The sequence below is a fragment of the Onychostoma macrolepis genome, chromosome 19 (genome assembly GCF_012432095.1).
Source record: "Onychostoma macrolepis isolate SWU-2019 chromosome 19, ASM1243209v1, whole genome shotgun sequence".
Lineage (NCBI taxonomy): Eukaryota > Metazoa > Chordata > Actinopteri > Cypriniformes > Cyprinidae > Onychostoma > Onychostoma macrolepis.
The window spans coordinates 15,931,872-15,953,237 of NC_081173.1; the positions used below are offsets into that span (position 1 = coordinate 15,931,872).

Sequence of the window (21,366 nt, forward strand, 5' to 3'; positions counted from 1 at the left end):
AAACCAGGCACTGCTCATCACCTGTCCAATACAGTCCCAACAGTGAAGCATGGTGGTGGCAGCATCATGCTGTGGGGTGTTTTCAGCTGCAGGGACAGGACGACTGGTTGCAATCGAGGGAAAGATGAATGCGGCCAAGTACAGGGATATCCTGGACGAAAACCTTCTCCAGAGTGCTCAGGACCTCAGACTGGGCGAAGGTTTACCTTCCAACAAGACAATGACCCTAAGCACAAAAATAACGAAGGAGTGGCTTCACAACAACTCCATGACTGTTCTTGAATGGCCCAGCCAGAGCCCTGACTTAAACCCAATTGAGCATCTCTGGAGAGACCTAAAATGGCTGTCCACCAACGTTTACCATCCAACCTGACAGAACTGGAGAGGATCTGCAAGGAGGAATGGCAGAGGATTCCCAAATCCAGGTGTAAAAAGCTTGTTGCATCTTTCCCAAAAGACTCATGGCTGTATTAGATCAAAGGGTGCTTCTACTAAATACTGAGCAAAGGGTCTGAATACTTAGGACCATGTGATATTTCAGTTTTCTTTTTAATAAATCTGCAAAAATGTCAACAATTCTGTGTTTTTCTGTCAATATGGGGTGCTGTGTGTACATTGAGGAAAAAAATTGAACTTAAAATGATTTTAGCAAATGGCTGCAATATAACAAAGAGTGAAAAATTTAAGGGGGTCTGAATACTTTCCGTACCCACTGTGTGTGTGTGTGTGTGTATATATATATATATATATATATATATACTGTCCTGGCCAAATTCCCTCCACTGGCCCTTGTCTATCATGGCTTCCCAATAATCCCCATCCACTTGATTGGCTCTATGACACTCTCTCCTCTCCACCTGTAGCTGGTGTGTGGTGAGCGCACTGGCGCCGTTGTCCTGTGGCTGCCGTCGCATCATCCAAGTGGATGCTGCACACTGGTGGTGGTTGAGGAGAGACCCCCCCCACATGATTGTAAAGCGCTTTGGGTGTATTGCAATACACATTAAAAGCGCTATATAAATGCCTCATTCATTCATATATATTTAACATTAAATTAAATCTAGAGATCAAGCCACAAATTAACAGATGTTGATAAATTCTATATATTTATTAAATTATTATTAGTCATTTATTATATATTCATATTATACAGTTATATTATACAGTAGTCTTTTATACTAAATTTATGCATTATACAGGCTTTCAGAGTCTGAATATTTTAACCAAAGAGCTCTTGAATATGCATTAGTGAGCTTTCATTCTGTCAGGCCACACAGACATCAGATAACATACATCAGTTGTAGACCGTGTGGCCCTCTCAAAGATGCCCAGCAACCTTATTCACCACCCTCCTAAGGACACCAGATTGCAGAGGTCCCAGCCTCCACCCCATTCCAGCCCCCAAACTGCCCACTTCTGCCCCATTTCAGACCCACCGCATGCTAATTGATGAGAGAGGCCCCGGGAATCAAATGAGCTGGAAGGAGATCAAGCGGCTGGCCCTGCGTTGGGGAGTGCGGCTAGGCTCTCCGGCCCCGCGCCTTCCCGAGGCCTGTCTCTGGTCCATAAAGGAGAGCCTAATGAAGCATGGGGAAGGAATTACACTAACGCTAACTGGCAGATGTCCTGCATTGTGCCAGGGCACAATAAACAATATGGCTGCCTCTCATGAATTAGCATGAGAAAGGGGGGTGCCTTCTGGAAGCTCTGTTTTGACTGCTGTTTTTGGGGAGTTTTTTTTCCTTCCACTCTTTCCTCCTCTGCTTTATTCCCTCCCTTTTTCCAAGAAGAGGTACTTTAGGACAGGTGCTATCAAATCTTTCCTTTGTTTAGAGTCTGAATGCCTCTCAGCAAAGCCTGGTTATTTCAGGTTGGTACTGTTGGTTTAATTTGAGGCATTAATGTTTTGATTGTAAATTATGGTGCCTCTGTTGTGTGAATAGCATGTTACAACAAAGAACCGTCTCTGATGAATCTTTCAGATTCCACCTGTTGGGTTACTCCTTTTGAGATTACAATGAGAGATTGTATGACAGGTATATCAAGGTTGATTTTCCACTGAACTAAAGCGCTTTCCAGAGTATCACTTCAACAGATGACTCATAATTTAAATAATAATAACGCTTAAATTACTGTTAATAAATATGAGGTATCTGAACCCCCAGAATTCTCTAGAATATGAATGTTGTTCATTTGCAAATTAAGCACCCTTTGTGTTCATATATTAAAAGTTGGGGCTAATTACGCACTCAAAATTCAAACGTTTGGGTTTGGTAAATTGGAAGAGCAGCCATTACTTCAAGTCTCCAGTATCACACGATCCTTCAGAAATCATCATAATATGTTAATTTGATGCTCAAGAAACATTTCTTATCAATGTTGAAAACAGTTGTGCTGCTTAATATTTTTGTGGAAAATATTCAGGATTTTCTTTTAGGGTTGTTTGATGGATAGAACGTTCAAAAGAACATTTATTTGAAAGAAATCTTTTGTAAATTTTTAAATGTCTTTACTGTCACTTTCAATTGATTTAATATATCCTTTTCTGAATAAAAGTAGTAATTAAATTTTGAATGGTGGTGTATGTTTATTATATAAAAAAAATAAATTCAGCTACCAATTCACACATTTAAATGACACAATCTGCAGACTTCCCTCTACAAACAGTACTGAAAATGAGCACAGACTCCATTTGTCATGCTAATTAGATACATAACATATACATAAAAGGTACACAAGCTGCTTAATATGTGTTTGGAGGAGTTGGGAGGAGACGATATGCATATTTATCCTCGGGTCAGGCTTCTGAGGCGGTTGTGTACCTTTCCTTTTCTTTTCACCTTTGTCTTAAGCAAAAGTGGGCCAACCGTGGGCCATTTTAGGCCAAGACAGAGGAGCTGGTAGGGGGTGATGCCGTTTTAGGAGCTCCCAGAATAACTGCCTGTGCCTGAAGGTCTGAGAGGTCATGGCTGGATGGGCATTCAGAAAGGCTCCTTGTTTATCCTGGCTGCCTGACTCTGACACACACGCGTTCCCCAGTGCAGGCCCCCAGCGCGCACATTGTGAGGGCCTCCGTCCCTTTCCCCTCGCCCGGTCTGACTCGCGCCGTTTGCAGTTTTCTGCTTGAGTGTGCACCCCATTGTTTCAATGGTTTTAATCACTCACCAGCTGGTTGGGGAATGAACAGTGCTGCGGGCTCAGATCCATGTCACTTGTGAGGTCTTGGCAGCGGGTTTCTCAGGGGTAGGCTGCCACCGCTTGATACCTCTGCTTTGGATCAAGTCAAGCAGCAACTGTGAGCAAATGCTCCTCGCTCGGCACTCCGAACCGATGACTTGTTCTGTGCCCCTTACGCATCACCCCATTTTTTTTTTTTCTTATCTATTTGACCATTATCGACAGTTTCTACTAAAGAAAATGGCAGTTGCTGTCTTTTCTCCCCACCTTCTTTTTGTGTGTGTGTGTGTTTTTTTTTTTTTTGCTTGTTTGTTTTTGAGTTTCAGTGTCATGGTCTGATTTCATATTGGCATCACATGCACACTTTTTCCCTCCCCATGCATATATACATACATATATATCTTGATATTAGTTCTTTTCAGTCATTTTTTTGAAATCCACTTTAGGTTATTAAAATATATTTGGAATGACTCTGGTCTTGTTTTGGCAGGATATGATGTACCAGCTGCTGCAGGGTCTGGATTTCCTCCACTCTCACCGTGTGGTTCATCGAGATCTTAAGCCCCAAAACATTCTAGTCACCAGTGGAGGACAGATCAAACTGGCTGATTTTGGTCTGGCGCGGATCTACAGCTTTCAGATGGCTCTTACTTCCGTGGTGAGTAACAGGGTTGCACAAGTGTCAGCAGAAAAGCAGCAGAATTTTTTTTAAAATAATTTCATATGATGTCATAAAAATGCCACACACACACATTTACACTGACATTCAAATGTTTGGGATTTTTAATGTTTTTTTGTTTTTTTTTAACGAAGTCTCTTATGCTCATCAAGGCTGTGTTTATTTGATCAAAAATACAGAAAAAAACAGTAATACTGTGAAATATTATTTCAATTTCTAATATTGGTTTCCTATTTTAATATATTTTAAAATATAATTTATTTCTGTAATGCAGCGCTGAATTTTCATAAGACATTACACCAGTTTTCAGTGTCACACGATCCTTCAGAAATCTTTCTAATATTATGCTGATTTATTATCAGTGTTGAAACTGTTGTGCTGCTTAATATTTTTTTGGAACCTGTGATACTTTTTTTCTTAGATTCTTTCATGAATAAAAAAGTTAAAAAGAGCAGCATTTATTCAAAATAGGAATCTTTTCTAACAATATAAGTCTTTACTATCATTTTTTTATCCATTTAACACATCCTTGCTGAATAAAATTAATTTCTTAAAAAAAATAAAAATAAAAGTACTGACCCCAAATTTTTGAATAGTAGTGTATATTGTAACACAAAATTTCTATTTTGAATAAACACTGTTCTTTTTAACTTTTTATCAAAGAATGCTGAAAAACGTATCACGGGTTCCAAAAATATTAAGCAGCATAACAATGTTTCCAACATTGATTATAAATAAGCTTATGGAATGACTGGAATAATGATGCTGAATAATTAGCTTCACAGGAATAAATTATATTTTAAAGTATATTAAAATAGAAAACTGTTATTTTAAATTGCAAAAATATTTCACAAAATTACTTTTCTGTATTTTTGATCAGAAAATCATTTTTCTTACATACACGCACACACTACTAAGTATTTTATATATAGATATATGTATGTGTATATAATTTTATATATATATATATATATATATATATATATATATATATATTTTTTTTTTTTTTTTTTTACTGAATATATTTAATTTAAGTATTTTTCAGTTATTTTACAAATAAAAATATTTATTAAAATATTAATTTAAATTGCTTCTGTTGTTGTTGTTGTTGTTGTTGTTGTTATTATTATTATTATTATTATTAGTAGTAGTAGTAGTAGTAGTAGTAGTAGTAGTAGTAGTAACCTTTGTACAAAATTCAACTTTTGCACTGTGTACAAGATCCAATGTGTAGTGTCATTGTTCTCTGTTGTACCATCACTCTGTACCTTAATTCCCTTAAAATCTAAATCCTGTCATGTATGCAGGTGAAACGTCTTAAGTATCCTGAAGTACAGTATGGTCATTTTGGATGTATTTGATATCTTGGTAGCTTTAGAAGTGTGACATACAATCATACATACAAATAGATCCCTTGAGACAGATATGGGTGATGTCCAATCAGATGTAGCACTGAAAGACTACCCATCGGACATGTGCCTGAAAGCGAGCGCATAATGTGTAAAGTGAAACCTGCAGAGGCTGCCCATGTCTTTGGCCTAATCTGAGGTGAAATAGACTGAACGATCGAGTCCTGTCAATTCCCTCCTGCCAACCTTTGAAGTCACATTATCTTGAGAATGGCTCTTGATGTTAAAAGATAGCACATTGTGCCTTTCCTTTTCTTAGAGAAAGTGCAAGTTAAGTCAGCAGCTATTTTTTGCATGTATTTTACATAGATGATTTATTGCATTTTTAAATTTAGTTAAGATGTCAAGATGCGAATATTAAATTTAACCTAACTAATTATAGTTGTTACCATGGTCCGTATCACATGCACAAGAGAGTGAAAAAGCATGCTACATTTAACACACTTTTTCACATCTCATTCAGTTTGCAGAGTCTGAATGACTGCCAGCGCCTTCTGTCAGTGGTGTGGTTTCGGTGGTTTTGGTTGCTGTGCAAAAAAACGTTGTTTCAGTTCTTTAATAAGGGGCTTCTAGCTGTTAAGTCGTTGGGCGGGTGAGTCTCTGTGAGTTCACCTGGGAATCTACCATTAGAAAATATTCCCTCTGTTTTACCACACCCCACACAAACTGAGAAAAAAACAGGCGATAGATAAGGCAGGGGGTTGCTTACAGTGAGCATGGACTCTCTGGCTCTCCTGATTAATGTTCCCGTGCCTGGAATCCCCCTATCACCCGCCCTTCAAGCAGCTAAAAAAATCCATTTCCTCTCTCTCTTGGCAGTTACAGGAATGTCGTTATTGTGTATGCAAAAGCAGACGTGCTGTTATGGCTTTTGGCTCCTTATTCTATGACAACACTCGGTGTTAGCTACTAGTTTGCCATGCTGACATAAACTGTACATTCGAAGACCTGAGAAGTGCTGAATGGACCGGTTGGCTGAGTCATAACTGCCCACCAGAACGCTTGCAGAATTACGATGATTCAAAACAGACTACCGTTCTCAACTCAAGGAGGTTAAATCAGACAGTTAGTATGAAGTAAATGATACCCGTTTTGCATAAAGAAATATCCCCTTTGGGGTTTTTCTGTGCAGTGTTTGGTGGTACTTACCTAATGTTATATGTATTTTTTTTTTATACCATGTATGTGCTAAGCTTTAGCATATATACTAATATACTTGTCATCATTGTTGATAAAGATGTTAATAGGGACTACAAAACTTAGCTTTACTGGCTTCTCACTCCGCTCCCGCCTTGCAGTTGAGAAAAACTGAGCGAGCGAGGGCTGGATGGACCACCCATCGGGTGCACCGAGAGGTGGAGATTAGCCTGACCCTACAAATCTCATGGGTCCGTAGCATTGTTGATCATTAGAATGACTCTGGTTCTCTTGGCGGCTTTTGTCCACTTCTGATTGACAGCCTAAAGCGTGGACACAAAACACAGCAACTTTTCTTTTTCCCTGTTTGTCTTTTTGGGTAAATTAGATGCCTTTTTATCCAAACCAAGTTCTTCTGCGACACTTTTTTCCCCAGAGTGAAATCTCCAGGGTGTGGCATTAAATGTGCGTTCAAATTTTATCTGAAACAGATGAATGTGAATCCTGCAAAGTTTAGTTACAGTGGATGCTAAATTGCAGCAGTTTGAAAATTAAATATCCGGTGAGTGGAGATAAAAGGTTAATTCTCTATTGTGTTTGAAATTAACATATGACCTACACTAAATCCTACCCTAAACTGATAATGTTAACAAAAGAAAACATTAAATTAAAAACACATTTGCTGAAGCATCCATTCCGTTTTGGCTGTTTATCTTGACTCGTGGGGACTTAACTTTGAATTGCAAGTACAATGCTGTACAGGTGAGCTACTGAGCAAGTTTACAATGCCAGAAAAACCATGCATATAAAGCTGGCTATGTGATGCAAAGCAGTTAAATTGACAAATTATGGACTAAGGTAATAGTCCTTTTGAGGTGTAACCATGTGAAAATAGGTCTTTATCAATCGATAATCTTCTCTGTAATCATAATGTTTAAAGGAATAAAAGTTGTAGGTGTTTTACTGCCTCTAGTGTCCATTTCAGTTGGAATCTGCAGTAAATTGTATGTGTAGGTATGTTTTTGGAGTCTTGAAAAAATGTAGGTACAGGCATGTCGTTGCATGACATGCAAAGGCATGAGCCTATAGGTTGCTTTTAGGGCTGTCAAAAGAAATTTGAATTTTGAATATTCATCGAATTTAAAATAAAAATCCACATTCGAATGCAAAAACGTTGCATTCAAATTTTAGGTGTGTGTCAGGCAGCCTTATGAGTGGTGCACGAAATGCGGCGACGATGTAAGTATCATTGCATTTTAATGCTTTTGTAAGCCTATCCAGTTGAACCCACTAGATGCGGCGCTGCTACGTTGTTCGTTCAAAATATTGCGGAAAAGGAGAACATCAGTGCGGAGAAGATCTTGTTTACAGTGAAACTGAAACCAAAGCCGTTCACACAGAATGCATATTTATCGCATTTTCTAGAGGGACATCTGTCACCGTTGCACTCGCGTCTCGCACAAGAGAGCTGCATGTTTAGAAAGCCATGTAAAATTAATGTAAGTTCAACTTTTAAAAAACACGTCTCAAGAAATATTCATTATGGGGGTTATTCCCCATCCCACTGTATCTCCTATTTTTAAATAAAATTAAATGTGATTGGTTTTCGGTCCTTTGTATGAAACTATAGGCTAGATACATGCATGATGCTGTTTTGTTTCTAATTGTTTAAGCAACTTTATTAATTATGTATGGTTTATAAACATTATTTTAAACATTATGAACTTTTTTTCAAAGATGTCCTGTTATTTTATTGCTTTGAATAAACTTGCTTAAGTAATATTTTGCTTGATGCGCCCTCTTGTGGCCTCAGGAGAGAATCCCAAAGCTTTTTTCCCCCTAACTGAAATTATGCCTTTAAAATTCGAATATAATTCAAATATTGAAAAAATAGTACAAAATTTTAATTTAGATTTTCAGCCATTTTGACAGCCTTAGTTGCTTGTCTCTCAGCTAGGGCTGCACGATATATCGCATGCGATTTGTCACGCCAATCTCGCCAGTAAAGCCGGTTCCGTGATTAGCAGTAAATCTCCATTCACCTGTTTTCAAATGGAGCGGCATTTGAATGAATGAATGAGGCATTTTTATATAGCGCTTTGTGTATTGCTGTACACCCACAGCAGTTTACAATCATGAGGGGGTCTCTCCTCAAACCACCACCAGTGTGCAGCATCCACTTGGATGATGCAACGGCAGCCACAGGACAGCAGCGCCAGTGCGCTCACCACACACCAGCTACAGGTGGAGAGGAGAGAGTCATAGAGCCAATCAAGTGGATGGGGATGATTAGGAAGCCATGATGGTCAGAGGCCAGTGGAGGGAATTTGGTCATTTAATACACAGAGCCGTAGTTCACTGACAAGCTACACAATATCACATTCAATATCGCAGGCAATTCATTGCAATTCTGAGCACGAATTGCATAGCTTGTAGGTGAACTACGGCTCTGTGTATTAAATGCCACTCCATTTGAAAACAGGTGATGGAGATTTACTGCTAATCACAGAACCAGCTTTACTGACGAAATGCGCATGACAGTCGCATGCAATATATCGTGCAGCCCATGTACAGTGAGAAGCTGCGCTTGACACTATGATGCATGCAAACTGTAATCTAGCGTACTCTATGGGGTTGAAATCAATTGCGGCCTCTTCCTTTATACCAAATGGAGTTATTGTAGAAATGGAGGCAGCTGGGATTGTCCCATGAAAGCGATTAGGATCCTGCTCAAGCAAACATCATGTGCACCGCATTGCTCATGAAATTGGATTTAGGGAACAGCAGGCAAATGCCTCAGATCATTTATCCGACTGATTGTTGTACAAATTTTACATCTTTTAAGTGTTAAGTAAGCATACTATTACTATGCTCCTTCTGCAAGACCTCCAAACATTTTTGCATTGAACAAAGCGAATGGGTTTGTCCAGTCCTTTTATCATCTTATAAAACGTATTTATATGCCTTTCCGAAATAGATGCCATCTGCAGAAGTGATCCAAAAGCGCATGAGTCCTGCAAGTCTTTTGGTTGGTTTGTATAGATTTGCTGTACAAGTGGCTGTCGCGACTCAAATTGTGCTGAGATAAAAATCCCTCTTTTCCTGCAACCGTTTTTCTGCATACCACAAACTTCATAACAGTCTGTGCTGTGGGAGTCCTGTGGGCCCTGTCACTTCCTTCCCCTCTCATGGTAGAATGAATCCCTTATGTTTGTATCACCTAGCGACCACAGCTTGCTGGACTCTCGTCCTCTAACACAAACCATACCACAATTTAATGCTGATTGAGTTTCACCGAACAACCGTGGATGACGGATATGTTCAAATCTGAAGCAGATTGTGTCATTTGACATCTTGTGGTTTGGGGGCTTCAGTTTACGGAAGGATTCATATAACTTTAACTTAAAGAACAAATAACTTTTGTGAGCTGGGTTTAGTGGTTTCAAAAACATATATAGTGCAACCACTGTAGTCTGATTCACAAATAATTTAGAATCATTTAAAAAGACTCTCAAACTCAAGGGTAATCAGTTTGAATCAGAAAAACTGTTTGTGAATCAATCCAATCTGTTTGCACGGTTCAAAAAAATTAAACTTATGAAAGTCTCACAAGTGTATAACTTGAATCATGGAAACAGATTCTGTGTACAAACAAATGACTCTTATGAACCACTTACAAATCATTCTGGCTGATTAATTTGTGCCAACAGTGGTCCGATTCATGAAAAAATGATGTGTTGGTTCTTTTAAGGAGTTGTTCAAAAAGACGCTCAATTTCACGAGTAACAAGTTTGAATCTTGAGTATCATTTTTGATCGCTTGTTCATATGTGTAAAGATGCATTTGCAACTTTTTTGGATCAATTTACACAACTTGACTGGTCAAATCATGGGTAGTAGCTACTTATTCTGGCAGATGAATAAGATGAGCAAAGCTTTTTTTGGCTGTCCAAACAGCTTGACAAGTAGGGCCACAGTCCAACAAACTGATAATGCAATTAACGGTCCACTCCATCTGTCCTCTCATTAAGCACGTCTGGTCAGATTTGCAGTCGGAGACTCACGCCTCTTCTAATCTCTCCTGGTTGCAGGCTGTTGCAGACGATAATCATTGTGATGTGAATAGGAAGAGACGCACAGACAACCTGTCGTGTTTAAAAGTCCCTTCTCTGATCAAAAGTGAAGCTAGGCATTCCTAAATGAGGCTTTAGGTGTTTCAATACATGTGTGGGCAGGGGAAATGACTCATTGTTCGACAGCAGAAATTATTCAACCCTTTTTACGAAATGAATATGCTTAATGGGATTTCCATTTTGAGCTCAGCTTTACTGTCCAGTGCAAAGCAACAGTATCCAATCAGATCATCCCCTTTAAACTGAGTATGATACAGAGATTAAGCTTGCTAATGGAAGTCTGACAGAAACGTAATAGTTTAAACAAGTTTAAACAGAGTACATTCTATTTTAGCTTTGTGTTTGGAATGTTTGTTGCATGTCATGACAACATAAACTAGTAATACTCTAATCAAATATTACTTGGAGGATACTTCATCTAAAAATAAAAATTCTGTCATTTACTTACCCGCATGTTTCTCCAAACATGTATGACATTCTTTTACGAAACACAAAAGATGATATGAAGAGTGCTGTTGTTGTCCATACCATGAAAGTCAATGGGGTCCATAATAACATTGGACTACACTGACTTTCAGTGAAATATCGTCTTTTGTGTTCTACAGAAGTAACAAGTCTGGAACAAGATCGCATTCTCATCATTGCTTGGCAGGACCCCATGTCCCACTCTCAAAAGAGGTCACACTTTCGAGGAGATACACGGACATCTGCACTTCCCTGCACTGAAAAGAGTTTTGTTCATATAAAACCTTTCGTGTGACCATGACACTTAGATTTAGCAAAAAATTTAGCCAGGCTGAAACAAGCTACGGGCGTTTGCCGTTGAAACAAGTTTTGAAAAGCACAGGGGGTTGGTACGCTGAGTTTTCCAAATACTTGTGTTTCTTAGCAAGACATTCTGTCCAAAACATAAATCTTAATTATGAAAAATTGTTTAGGCTCAGATGAATCTGGCCAGATTTTTTTTAGACCGGTCTTGGTTTGAGCTGAGCGCAGCGGCTTGTTCGTTGCCAGACAATGTGCTTCTGCTTTGGACAGACTCGGAGGCAGCGGCATGTCTGGAAAAAGGAAAACATGGCACGCAGGAGAGCACGTGCGGCACACTCTGGGAATGTTTAGATATCTCCCCCGGTATTCCAAAAAGGAGAAAGGAAGAGAAAAAAAATCAAGCGGAAAAAGCAAGGGGCTTCCAAACACCAACAGACACACAAAGAGTGGCACAGCACAATGCACAGGGAGCGTCTTATTTGGTATTTCCTGTGTGACCTCTTTTGCTAGCGGTCCACAGAGAGCGCTGAACCCTTGCTCCAGGACCTTGTCAGTACTATTTGTTGACGGGCCGGTGGCTGCAGGCCAACCAGGAAAAGACTGATTTGGGGGTACGTTGCAGGATCAAATGGCATCTGGATATTAAAGCCTTGCCTGTACCAGAGCAAAAAAAAAAAAAAAATTACAGCATATATCAGGAATTTTCCAACTAATGATGTGCGGATGTGGTAGCGCTGGGGAAAAGGAGTCTGACTGTGCTTTCTTTGTTCGCTCAGAGAGGGCCCCATACAGCATTCCTGTAAGCTCTGCATACTTTGGCAACAGTTGTGGAGGTTTTTTTTTTTTCTTTACTGTATACAGTTTATGCATGCTGCTTGCTTGGGCTTTCATATATTTTTCTCCAATCTCCAAACCTGATGGTATTGTTGCCATTTGAAACGGATTTTTAGGGGAAAACCCTCGGGCTTCACAATAATGCTGTTTACAGCCCGTTTGACTGGGAGGCAAAGAATGGCTCGTCCCAAGACAAAACATGGTTGGAGGGAGGCTTGTTCAGTACGACTGCAATGTGCAAGCACAGCAGACTCAAAAATGGCCTGTATATTCAGTCTAGCTGTTAGTGTATAATTAAAATATTTTATTACGGAAAGCATTCTGCACCATACAGCTCATCAAAATAAGAAATACTTTTACTTATATTGATTTTAGTTACATTTTAACTTAATTTTAATCTCGTTTTTACTTTAACGTCTATTTTTTAAAATAGATTTTTATAAATAAATAGCATTCTGTTCCATTCCACTGAGCTCCGCTTAGCTTTTTTTTAAAAAAAAGGTGCCCTTAAGAAATGCATAATTATACAAGTAAGTGAGATTAGTTGACTAGTCACTTATGCAATCGACCAACTAGTCGGTTTTAAAAAATACGCAGTTTTACACATTGTTAGTGTGCAGAGGGCTTTCAGGAGCCAGCTAATGATATCACTCACTGATCTATTACCAGCTGAATAATGGGTCATCATGGAGGCTCATTTTTAGCAAGCAGCATTGTGCTGTGCCAAGTTGGTGGACTTGCCCCTTTTAAAAGTGTCCGGGGGCGGCCTGAAAGAATGCGGATGAACGTCTTGTGTTGAAGGGGCCTTTCATCCTTCGCTTCCTTTGAGAGAGACAATGTAAACAGAGGCTCCTAGCCAACTCCATCAGCCAAGCTCATTCTGAATCACATTGTGTCTCTATTGTTTTAAACCTATTGGGGTAAATCAAAGGAGGGGTTTGGGTAATGGGGGCTAGAGTGCATGAGCTGGAGTGGGGTACAGAGAAGTGCAGGGTGGCCCAGTGCAAGAGTTGAGCTGCTGGGCTGTTGTGGATATGCTTGGTCAGTGGCACTGAGAAGAGTTTCTTGGTTTCCCTCGTGCTGAGAGGGCCCACACTGTCTCACCAGATAGGAATGCACAGAATGCTCTCTTTTAATCTGGAGTCAGCCAGAGCTGCTTTATCTGACCCTTTTATTAGCGGCCAGTTTCAGAAAAACCTCTGTAGGCTACCCTGTCGCACAACCACTAGCACAGTTAGAAACTTAGAGAGGAGGAGAGAGAAATTTTAAATGCTAGCATGTATTCATGCTCAAAAGTATACAGACTGGAGTCTTTTCACTGAAAGGACATTCTTTTCAAAGCAACCGTTATATGCGATCAAATAAAAAGCAAACCATGTCCAAAGATGAAATGTTAACCCATTAATGCCCAGATTTTTCCAAGTATTCACAGACAAGGCTGTTGGAGTTTGGGGTTGGTAAGATTAGTCGATAAGTCTCTTGTGCTCAATGCATTTATTTGTTCAAAACACAGTAAAAACAGTTATGTTGTAAATACTATTGCAATTGAAAACAACTGTTTTCTATTTGAATATAAATTACAATTTATTCCTGCGATAGCTGGTGAACTGATATTTTCAGCAGCCATTACTCCAATCTCCAGTGCCACAAGTCCTTCAGAAGTCATTCAGATTTGGTACTCAAGAAACATTTCTTATTATTATCAATAATATTTTAATATTTTTGTGGAAACTCTGATACATTCTTTTCATGATTCTTTGATAGAATTTTTTATTTTTTTTAAATAGAAATCTTTTGTAACATTATCAATGTCTTTTCTGCCACGTTTGATCAATTGAATGTGTCCCTGCTGCAAAAATATTCATAAATCTTACTGACCTAAACTTTTTAATGGTAGTATGCTAAAAAAAAAAATTATTAAATTATTTTACATAATTTTTACATTCTGCTAGCTGTTTTTGAATGTGTAATGTCTGTTAGAATTATTTGCGCAATCTTTCATATGAACATAGGCTTCTGTACAGTTGTCATGCAAGTTTTAAGATAATTTAAATTTGGCAACTTTCTATATAAAAACTCCTACACATTTAGATAAACATTAAGATAAGGCTTTTGCTTGGTGGTCACTGTCACTAAATATGCCAGGTGTGACAGCAGAAAATGGCAGCTTAAATTCAACAGCACCACATAGAGCAACTTCCAAAAGTTGTCTATTGTATGCACCGTCTTTGGGCACCTAAAAATACTGATAGTAGATTGGTAGAACTTTTTAATTTAGTTACCCGCAGGATGAAGCAAGTTATTCTCAGATTTGAACTTCTAAGACTTGCGTAACTTGCTTTGCTTTCAATTTGCTACATCTTACGTGTACAGTAGTCTCTCTGTACTTTTGGTAAAATAATGGTAATATTGTGATGAAGCGGTTCTTTTTCTGCGAATCTTTTTTAATTTACGTCAGAAGCTACATGCATATTCTTTGAAGTCATAGGATACAGCCACTCTGACATACATTCTGTGTTTGACGTGAGCTGAGGTGACGCGAGTACACTGTCGTGTGTGTTACTATTGGTGTCATGATGCAGACTGTGGCATGTGCCAAATTGACAGAGGAACTCTGTGGGTATATGTCACAGTCTGCTGCCATCTTCGAGTGTCACCCATGAGAGAAACATTGAAGAAAACCACGGCTCTTGCATACATTCTGACATTTTTAGAATGCATTGCGTATTATCATGCGCCTTTGCTACAATAATTCTGAAGTGCTATCAGTCAGTTTGTCTTGTACTTTTGAGGGTTTACAGTGTTTAATCACTGCAGTATATCTTAACCTTTGCTAAGCTGCAGCTAGCTAGTGAGATGCTGTGTGCGCTGCTGTGTGTGCCACTGTGTGCGTGTGTATATATGCTTGCGGTGTGGCCTTTTATTAACACTGTCATACAAGCGGATATACTGCAGCTTAAACATCAGTTAGTGGCGGTGTGTGGTTCTTCCTAGAAGTCAAGCAGCGTACCCTCTTTTTTTTCTACTTTGGTAGCACGCATTTAGATAAGACAACGGCTTAGGGTTTGTTTAATTGCAGTTAACAAGCTCAGCTGGGCCAGAATATTTGGTTTGAAGATGATAGAGTCAGGTTATTGGGCTTGCAGGCTTGTCTTCTAAAATGGTTGTTCTTGTTTGACTGAATGGGCTTTTAGAAGTCTTTAGAGTTTAATGTTGTAGGAGGCATTTAGATGAGCCAATATAAACTTTATACTGTCCTTATCATAGTGGGGTTTTTTTTATGCAAGTAAACAAATTTGAGTCGGAGTCAACTGGTTTGAGTCACTATGTGTCTGATCTGGGACTTCTAAAAGTCTTTTAAATACAAAACCACTTTCCTAATGAAGTGAAATTCCCCAGAAGAATCTATTTTAGAATGTTATGTACTTTTGATGTGGTCACATGCAACAAAGAGGCCAAAATGCTTCATCCTTTTATTTCACCTTCAACTTCCTCCCCATTTCCACTAAACCAGGAAGACAAACGAAAAAGCGTTAACACATCACATGCGGTCCCCTCACTAAATATAGTCTGTTATACATACGAAGAACGTGAACATATATCGCACCGCAACCATTATAACACGAATGAGTCATTGGCCTTTACAATTAGAATGATTTAAATACTGATTCAGAAATATTTGCATTCAATTCAAGCTGACGATGTAGTCGCTGTCTAGAACTGATTCACTGTTGTGTCCGCAGTTGGGCATTTTGACCGTAGCTTAAAGACCCTAAGATGTTATATTGAAAGAATAGTTTCAGGATTAGGTTTAATAAATTTATATTGATTATACACTGTAAAAAATAAATAAATAATTTACAGTAAAAAAAATGACAGCTGTGGTTGCAAGAAATGCATCATAAAAAATCTGGTGACAATGTTTCAGTTATTTCACAGGATGGCATATTGGTGCCTGTGTATTATAAGGTATATTTTATTAAGTACCGTATTTGTTTTGTTTATTATTTTTTTCCTTAAAATTGAATATGCAAGGTTTATGGGATTTTTATGGGTCAATTTTTACTTGAAAAATCCATGCATTTGACCAGTATTTTACAGTAAAATTACATATGTTAAACAATTTACATGTTTTACTGTATTTGGTAAGATAAGTATAGGTGTTTGATTTTGGTCCGAACTAAATTGAACTGAACAAGTTCTTGATGTGTGTTTATATTTATATAAAGTTCATGTCAGTTTCATTGTGTTTCACCATAAGGATGACCCTTTTTCCTTCAGTTCCTCTGGCGTACCCTTGAGCACTGCACGTTTTAGGATACGAGTCACTGATATACACTCCAGGCTTTGCTTACAAACATAAGCCTGACTGATTTGGCTGATAAGGCTGGGGGTTTCTGGGCCCAGAGCCTACTGGGAGGAGAGCGAGAGAGCACTGAGGAGGGAAAGCACCTGGAAGCCGTCCACCCTGGAGCAGGGTCACTGAGTTTTGTCTGGAGGCTCTCCCTACTGTAGCTGTTAACAGCAGTATCCTGCATACTGAGTCTTCCTGGGCTCCTGCAGCCTGTATAAGGCATTTGATTGGTCAATGAGGTCATTGTAGAAGTAGAGAGAGAATATATAGACAGAACAAGCGCTCATGTGTGGACATTGCCAGCTTCATTCTGATGTGATTCCAATCAATTATGCAATACAATGCCTAAAAGAATACTCATTGAATATAAAGACGAGCATCTAATACCAGTTTACACCTATAATGGCTAGTAAGGCCATGTAAATAAGGATATCTGGTGTACTCATTTTTCTAATAATTATTTTTGTGTGTGTGCAGGTGGTGACATTATGGTATCGTGCTCCTGAGGTGCTGCTTCAGTCCAGCTATGCTACTCCTGTGGACCTGTGGAGTGTCGGCTGCATCTTTGCTGAGATGTTCAGACGGCGGTAAGTTTGCACGGCATTTACTGTGTAACTCGTTTCCTGTAAAACAGAGAATTCTGATGGGTGATGCTCAGATAACTGAGGGAGCAACAAGAGTTTGGATTTCCCTTGAGTCTATAAATAATGATTTTTATGTAATTAATTTTAAGAAACTATATTTTTCTATTGTATTTTATGGTTTTATGTGTATGGTATAACAAAAAAGAGAAGAAAAGACAGAAATGCGAAAAGATGAAATGAAATTTAGAAGAAACGTGTTATTTAGGTCCCTACTGTATCTGACCACATTTTTGCAGGAGGCTGAGGTTATTAAAACGGACATAAAAAAAGAAAAACTGTCATCGTGGTTGTGACAGGCACTACAGACCTGATCCGTTCATCTGTGTGCGGTTTAACGAATCTTTCCAACTGCTTAACTCAACACTGACACATTTATTAAAGCTGCTCAATCCAGTGACAGCAGGATTTAACGGTTCAACAGTTCTTCTTTCTTTGGGGCTTCTACTTCACCAACTTTGTAGTGCATTGAAATGATTCTATTTCTTTAAGGCTCTAAAAAGAGAAAACTTAAGATTCATTACATTTGCTCCACACAAGAGTTCTACAACTCATTTCTCATTTCAGAACTCATTTCTTATTTTCAGTGAGAATACTGAGATATTAATATCTAGATGATGTCCAGGAAGCAATTTCTCTTATTAAACCAGTCACCTATCCTAAGCGTCTTAAGTGCCAGAAAGGCACTGGTTTCAAAAGTGCTGTGCGTGAAAAAGCTCATGTGTATATATGCATTGTTGACACATTCCATTCCTCCCTGTCGATGATGCTGAATTAACCGCCCCTCCTCGTGTCGCTTGGGGGGGGGATTGCGTGGGCTGATGTTTTTCTCTCCTGACGCGCCATAACAAGTGCATAATCGGATGAAGAGGGAGATTTGTAATGGAAAGCGCAGACACACGAGCACGGACACATTTTAACACACATCCTGTGTTTCACATTTTAACGGGCCCACCTGTCCACCCCTTCCGCCATCTATTGATGGTGTTTGCTTTACAGGAACGGTAGATAAACATTAGCTGACTCAGTGCTTAATACAATAATCCTATAGGAAACTTTCAGATAGGAAGGTTATGATTAGTTGTGTGCACATAACTACGTATTTAAATAATGGCTTTGCGTTTGTTAATTACTATAGGAACCCTAAAACAGCAGTTATATCCATTCAAGTGTTCGGTTTCCACTCTCTAAAGCCATGTGCCATAAAAACGCCACTGTGCTGGGCTTCTGGCGAGCCTCCATGAGTGCCTGAGGGTGGAAGGGTAAGGGGGGCTTTCATTGCTGCAACCAGCACACCTTTTCTCCTCCTGCAGGTGATTAAGAATGCTTTTTAAAAGGCCACCTGTTGCAGATTAAAGGGCACCTGGGACCAGGTTTCTCCTCTGATGTCTGAGAAGTGCACCTCGCTGTATGCGCCAACTCCAGTAATGGAGGTTTTCGATTCACCTGAGAGTTATAAAGATGTAGAGCGCCTCAGCCAGCAACATATTGTATGGCTTTGTTCAAGAAGGTAGTTTAACTGTTGAAGGGACAGTGTTTTCCTGGAGAGGGTTGTGTAATGTGGGTCTTTGACACGTTTTGCCTCCAGTTGTTTTGTTGAGGGTTTATAAAAGATCTTTACTTGTCTGATGCTCACAATGCACAAATTTTAGACATACTTTATGCAAGTCTGTATCTGTATCTCTTGGAGGATATAGTGATCAGTCAGTGTGTTTCTGAATGACATAAAGTGCTTTTGACATTCCGCTTTTATAAGGGTTGAGCATATTGCGTGAAGAGTCAACATGCGACAGCTTTCAGGTCCTTGTTTTCACAACCTAAAGCTGCTCTCACAAAAAAGTAGAGGTACTGCATATAATATATAAATAACAATAAGAAAATGATCTATTTTTAACATTTTATTTTTAATTTGTTTTTCAGTTTGATTATACATAATAATTGATTATACACAACTTCAAGAAAATCCATTAATAAAAAGACAATGTTTCCAAAAGTCAGTAAGTAATTGTGGTAGAAAATCTCAGTATTGACCAAAGTAACCATGAATATGATTTTTACCATAATCGAATAGCTCAAATATGTATATTTATGATATATTTATTTATCATAAAGTCAAAACTGAAATTCTCCTTAAAGGGATAGTTCACCCAAAAATGAAAATTACCACATACACCTAGGATGGCTTGAGGGTGAGTAAATAATATGACTTTCTTCTTTCAGGTGAACACAATCTGAGTTATTTAAAAAAATGTCCTGGCTCTTTTAAGCTTTATAATGGCAGTGAATGGTGGTTGAGATTTTTAAGACCAAAAAAGCGCATCCATCCATCATAAAAAGTGCTCCACACTGCTCCAGGGAGTTAATAATAAAGTTTCTGAAGCGAAGTGATGCGTTTATGTAAGAAAAATATCCATATTTAAAACTTTAGAAACCTTAATCTCTAGTATTCACTAACAGTCATACGCACGCTCACGACAGTGTGGCATTGTAGCAGATGACATAGGCGTAGCATAAAGTAAATTGTGAGGCAATTTTGTATCAAGTAATTTGGCATAGACTTCCATTATTATTTATAAATGTATTAAGTCTATTGGTTCATGTTGTTAAAAGTAATATGGTGCCATAATCCATTAATGCTTAATATTTATGAATTGTCGGTTACATTTAATCTCTATTTCTCTTAAAAAAAAAATAAAAAAATTCCTGAACCACATGAAACCAACACAAACTCAAAGAGCACTTTTCCAAGAATCTTGCACGTGTGTTTTAAACTAAAGTTTTCCTTCTCTGTATCGTGGACACTATTTGTCATTGACTCACACCTTTTCCGGCGAGCCAGCATTCACCGATTCAGATACACCGATGCATTCCAGAGGTCGAGCGGGTCGAATGTGGATAGAGACACTGGCACTTGGAGCGTGACTCAACTGCGTGTACTGGCCTGGTGTGTGCCTGCCTGTGCCCACTCACTCAGGAAGCCTCTGCCCCGGCATAATGTCTGCCTTGTGCAAAAAGCCACTAATTCATTCAGACTAACAAGTAGCCCAAGGGAAGGCAGAATGTGCTTTAGAGATTTTCAGCCATACTTGTTTTGGCATGACACCGCTTTAGGTGAGATTTTTTCCCCCCGCTCTCTGTTAGAAAATAGAAAAGCTTTTGTCTGATTTAACTGCTCGGGACTGACTTTGCCTTTGAGGGCTTCAGCAGTTGATGCGGCATGTGAAAGGCATGATAATGGCAATTTTCTTTTTAACAAGCGGGTTCAAAGTGAAAGGGATCGGGAGCATCCGAGGCGTCCATCTCACCTGTAAAGAATGTTCAGCATCTTAGCCGTACAAAGACGCCTCTGTATAGTAGCTGTAAGTTGAATAGTGCAAGTCACATTCTTCATTCTGAAAAATATGCAGACGTTTGTCTGTCTGTTTCGCACTAATCTTTAAATTAGTCTTGAGGGTGTTTGAACACCACGGAGGCGTAAGTAAATGTGCACGTACTCACTTCTGGTTCTGGCTCTTTGTCTGATTACAGTTGAGAACAAGTTGATGCTCCATGTGGTTGTGAATAAAGAGCGGTTGCGCTTGTCTTGCTGTTGGGCAACATCTGGTGGCAGTGGGGGGAATTACAAGTGTGGTTTTTGCAGCTTTGTCAAAGACCTAACGCTTTGATAGTGAGCTTATTTTAGCTCATAAATCACATATAGCTTTATTTCCGTGCTTCTGTTCTGTCATTTTTTGCTCACTCACATAGAGGTATGTGGAGAGCGAAAGCAGACGGCAGGGATAAATAGCTTTTTTCGCTCTCTTTTACTCCGTGTGGTGTGTTTTGGAGACTGAGGCCTGTGCTTGTGGCTCCTGGAATTTGTGTGAATGCCAAGGGAAGCATGCCCGCCCACGGGTGTCCTGACTGGATTGAAGCCACAGGCACCAGCAGCGGTCCAGGCGGGTGGACTCCAGCATGTGCTGAAAAAGCCCTCAGATCTTCTCAGCCTCAGGCTGGCCAGGAAACAACACACATACAGTGGACCAATGTCTGTTATGTGGCTTTAGGGCCTTATTTGTACAGTGAAACCTATAAGGATTTTCTTTCTCTTTGCCGCCTTCACTTCTAGAAGGCAGGCAGGAGACTGTTCATGATTATTGCAGAATTAAGAGCGTACATCTAAACACATAACCTTTGGTTTATGACTGTCCGTGCAGCCTTGCATATGATGTTGTAAGCCATTTATTTATTAGTTA

At 39.1% G+C, this 21,366-nt stretch overlaps 1 protein-coding gene across 1 annotated transcript in view; it reads left to right on the plus strand.

Annotated features, from left to right (window-relative positions):
* The window catches only part of cdk6 (cyclin dependent kinase 6), a 38,909-nt gene that overhangs the window by 11,815 nt on the left and 5,728 nt on the right, over window positions 1-21,366 (plus strand). The window contains exons 4-5 of the mRNA XM_058754147.1: window positions 3,668-3,835; window positions 16,968-17,077. Coding sequence (XP_058610130.1) covers window positions 3,668-3,835; window positions 16,968-17,077 — 278 coding nt within the window. The remainder of the gene's footprint in view (window positions 1-3,667; window positions 3,836-16,967; window positions 17,078-21,366) is intronic.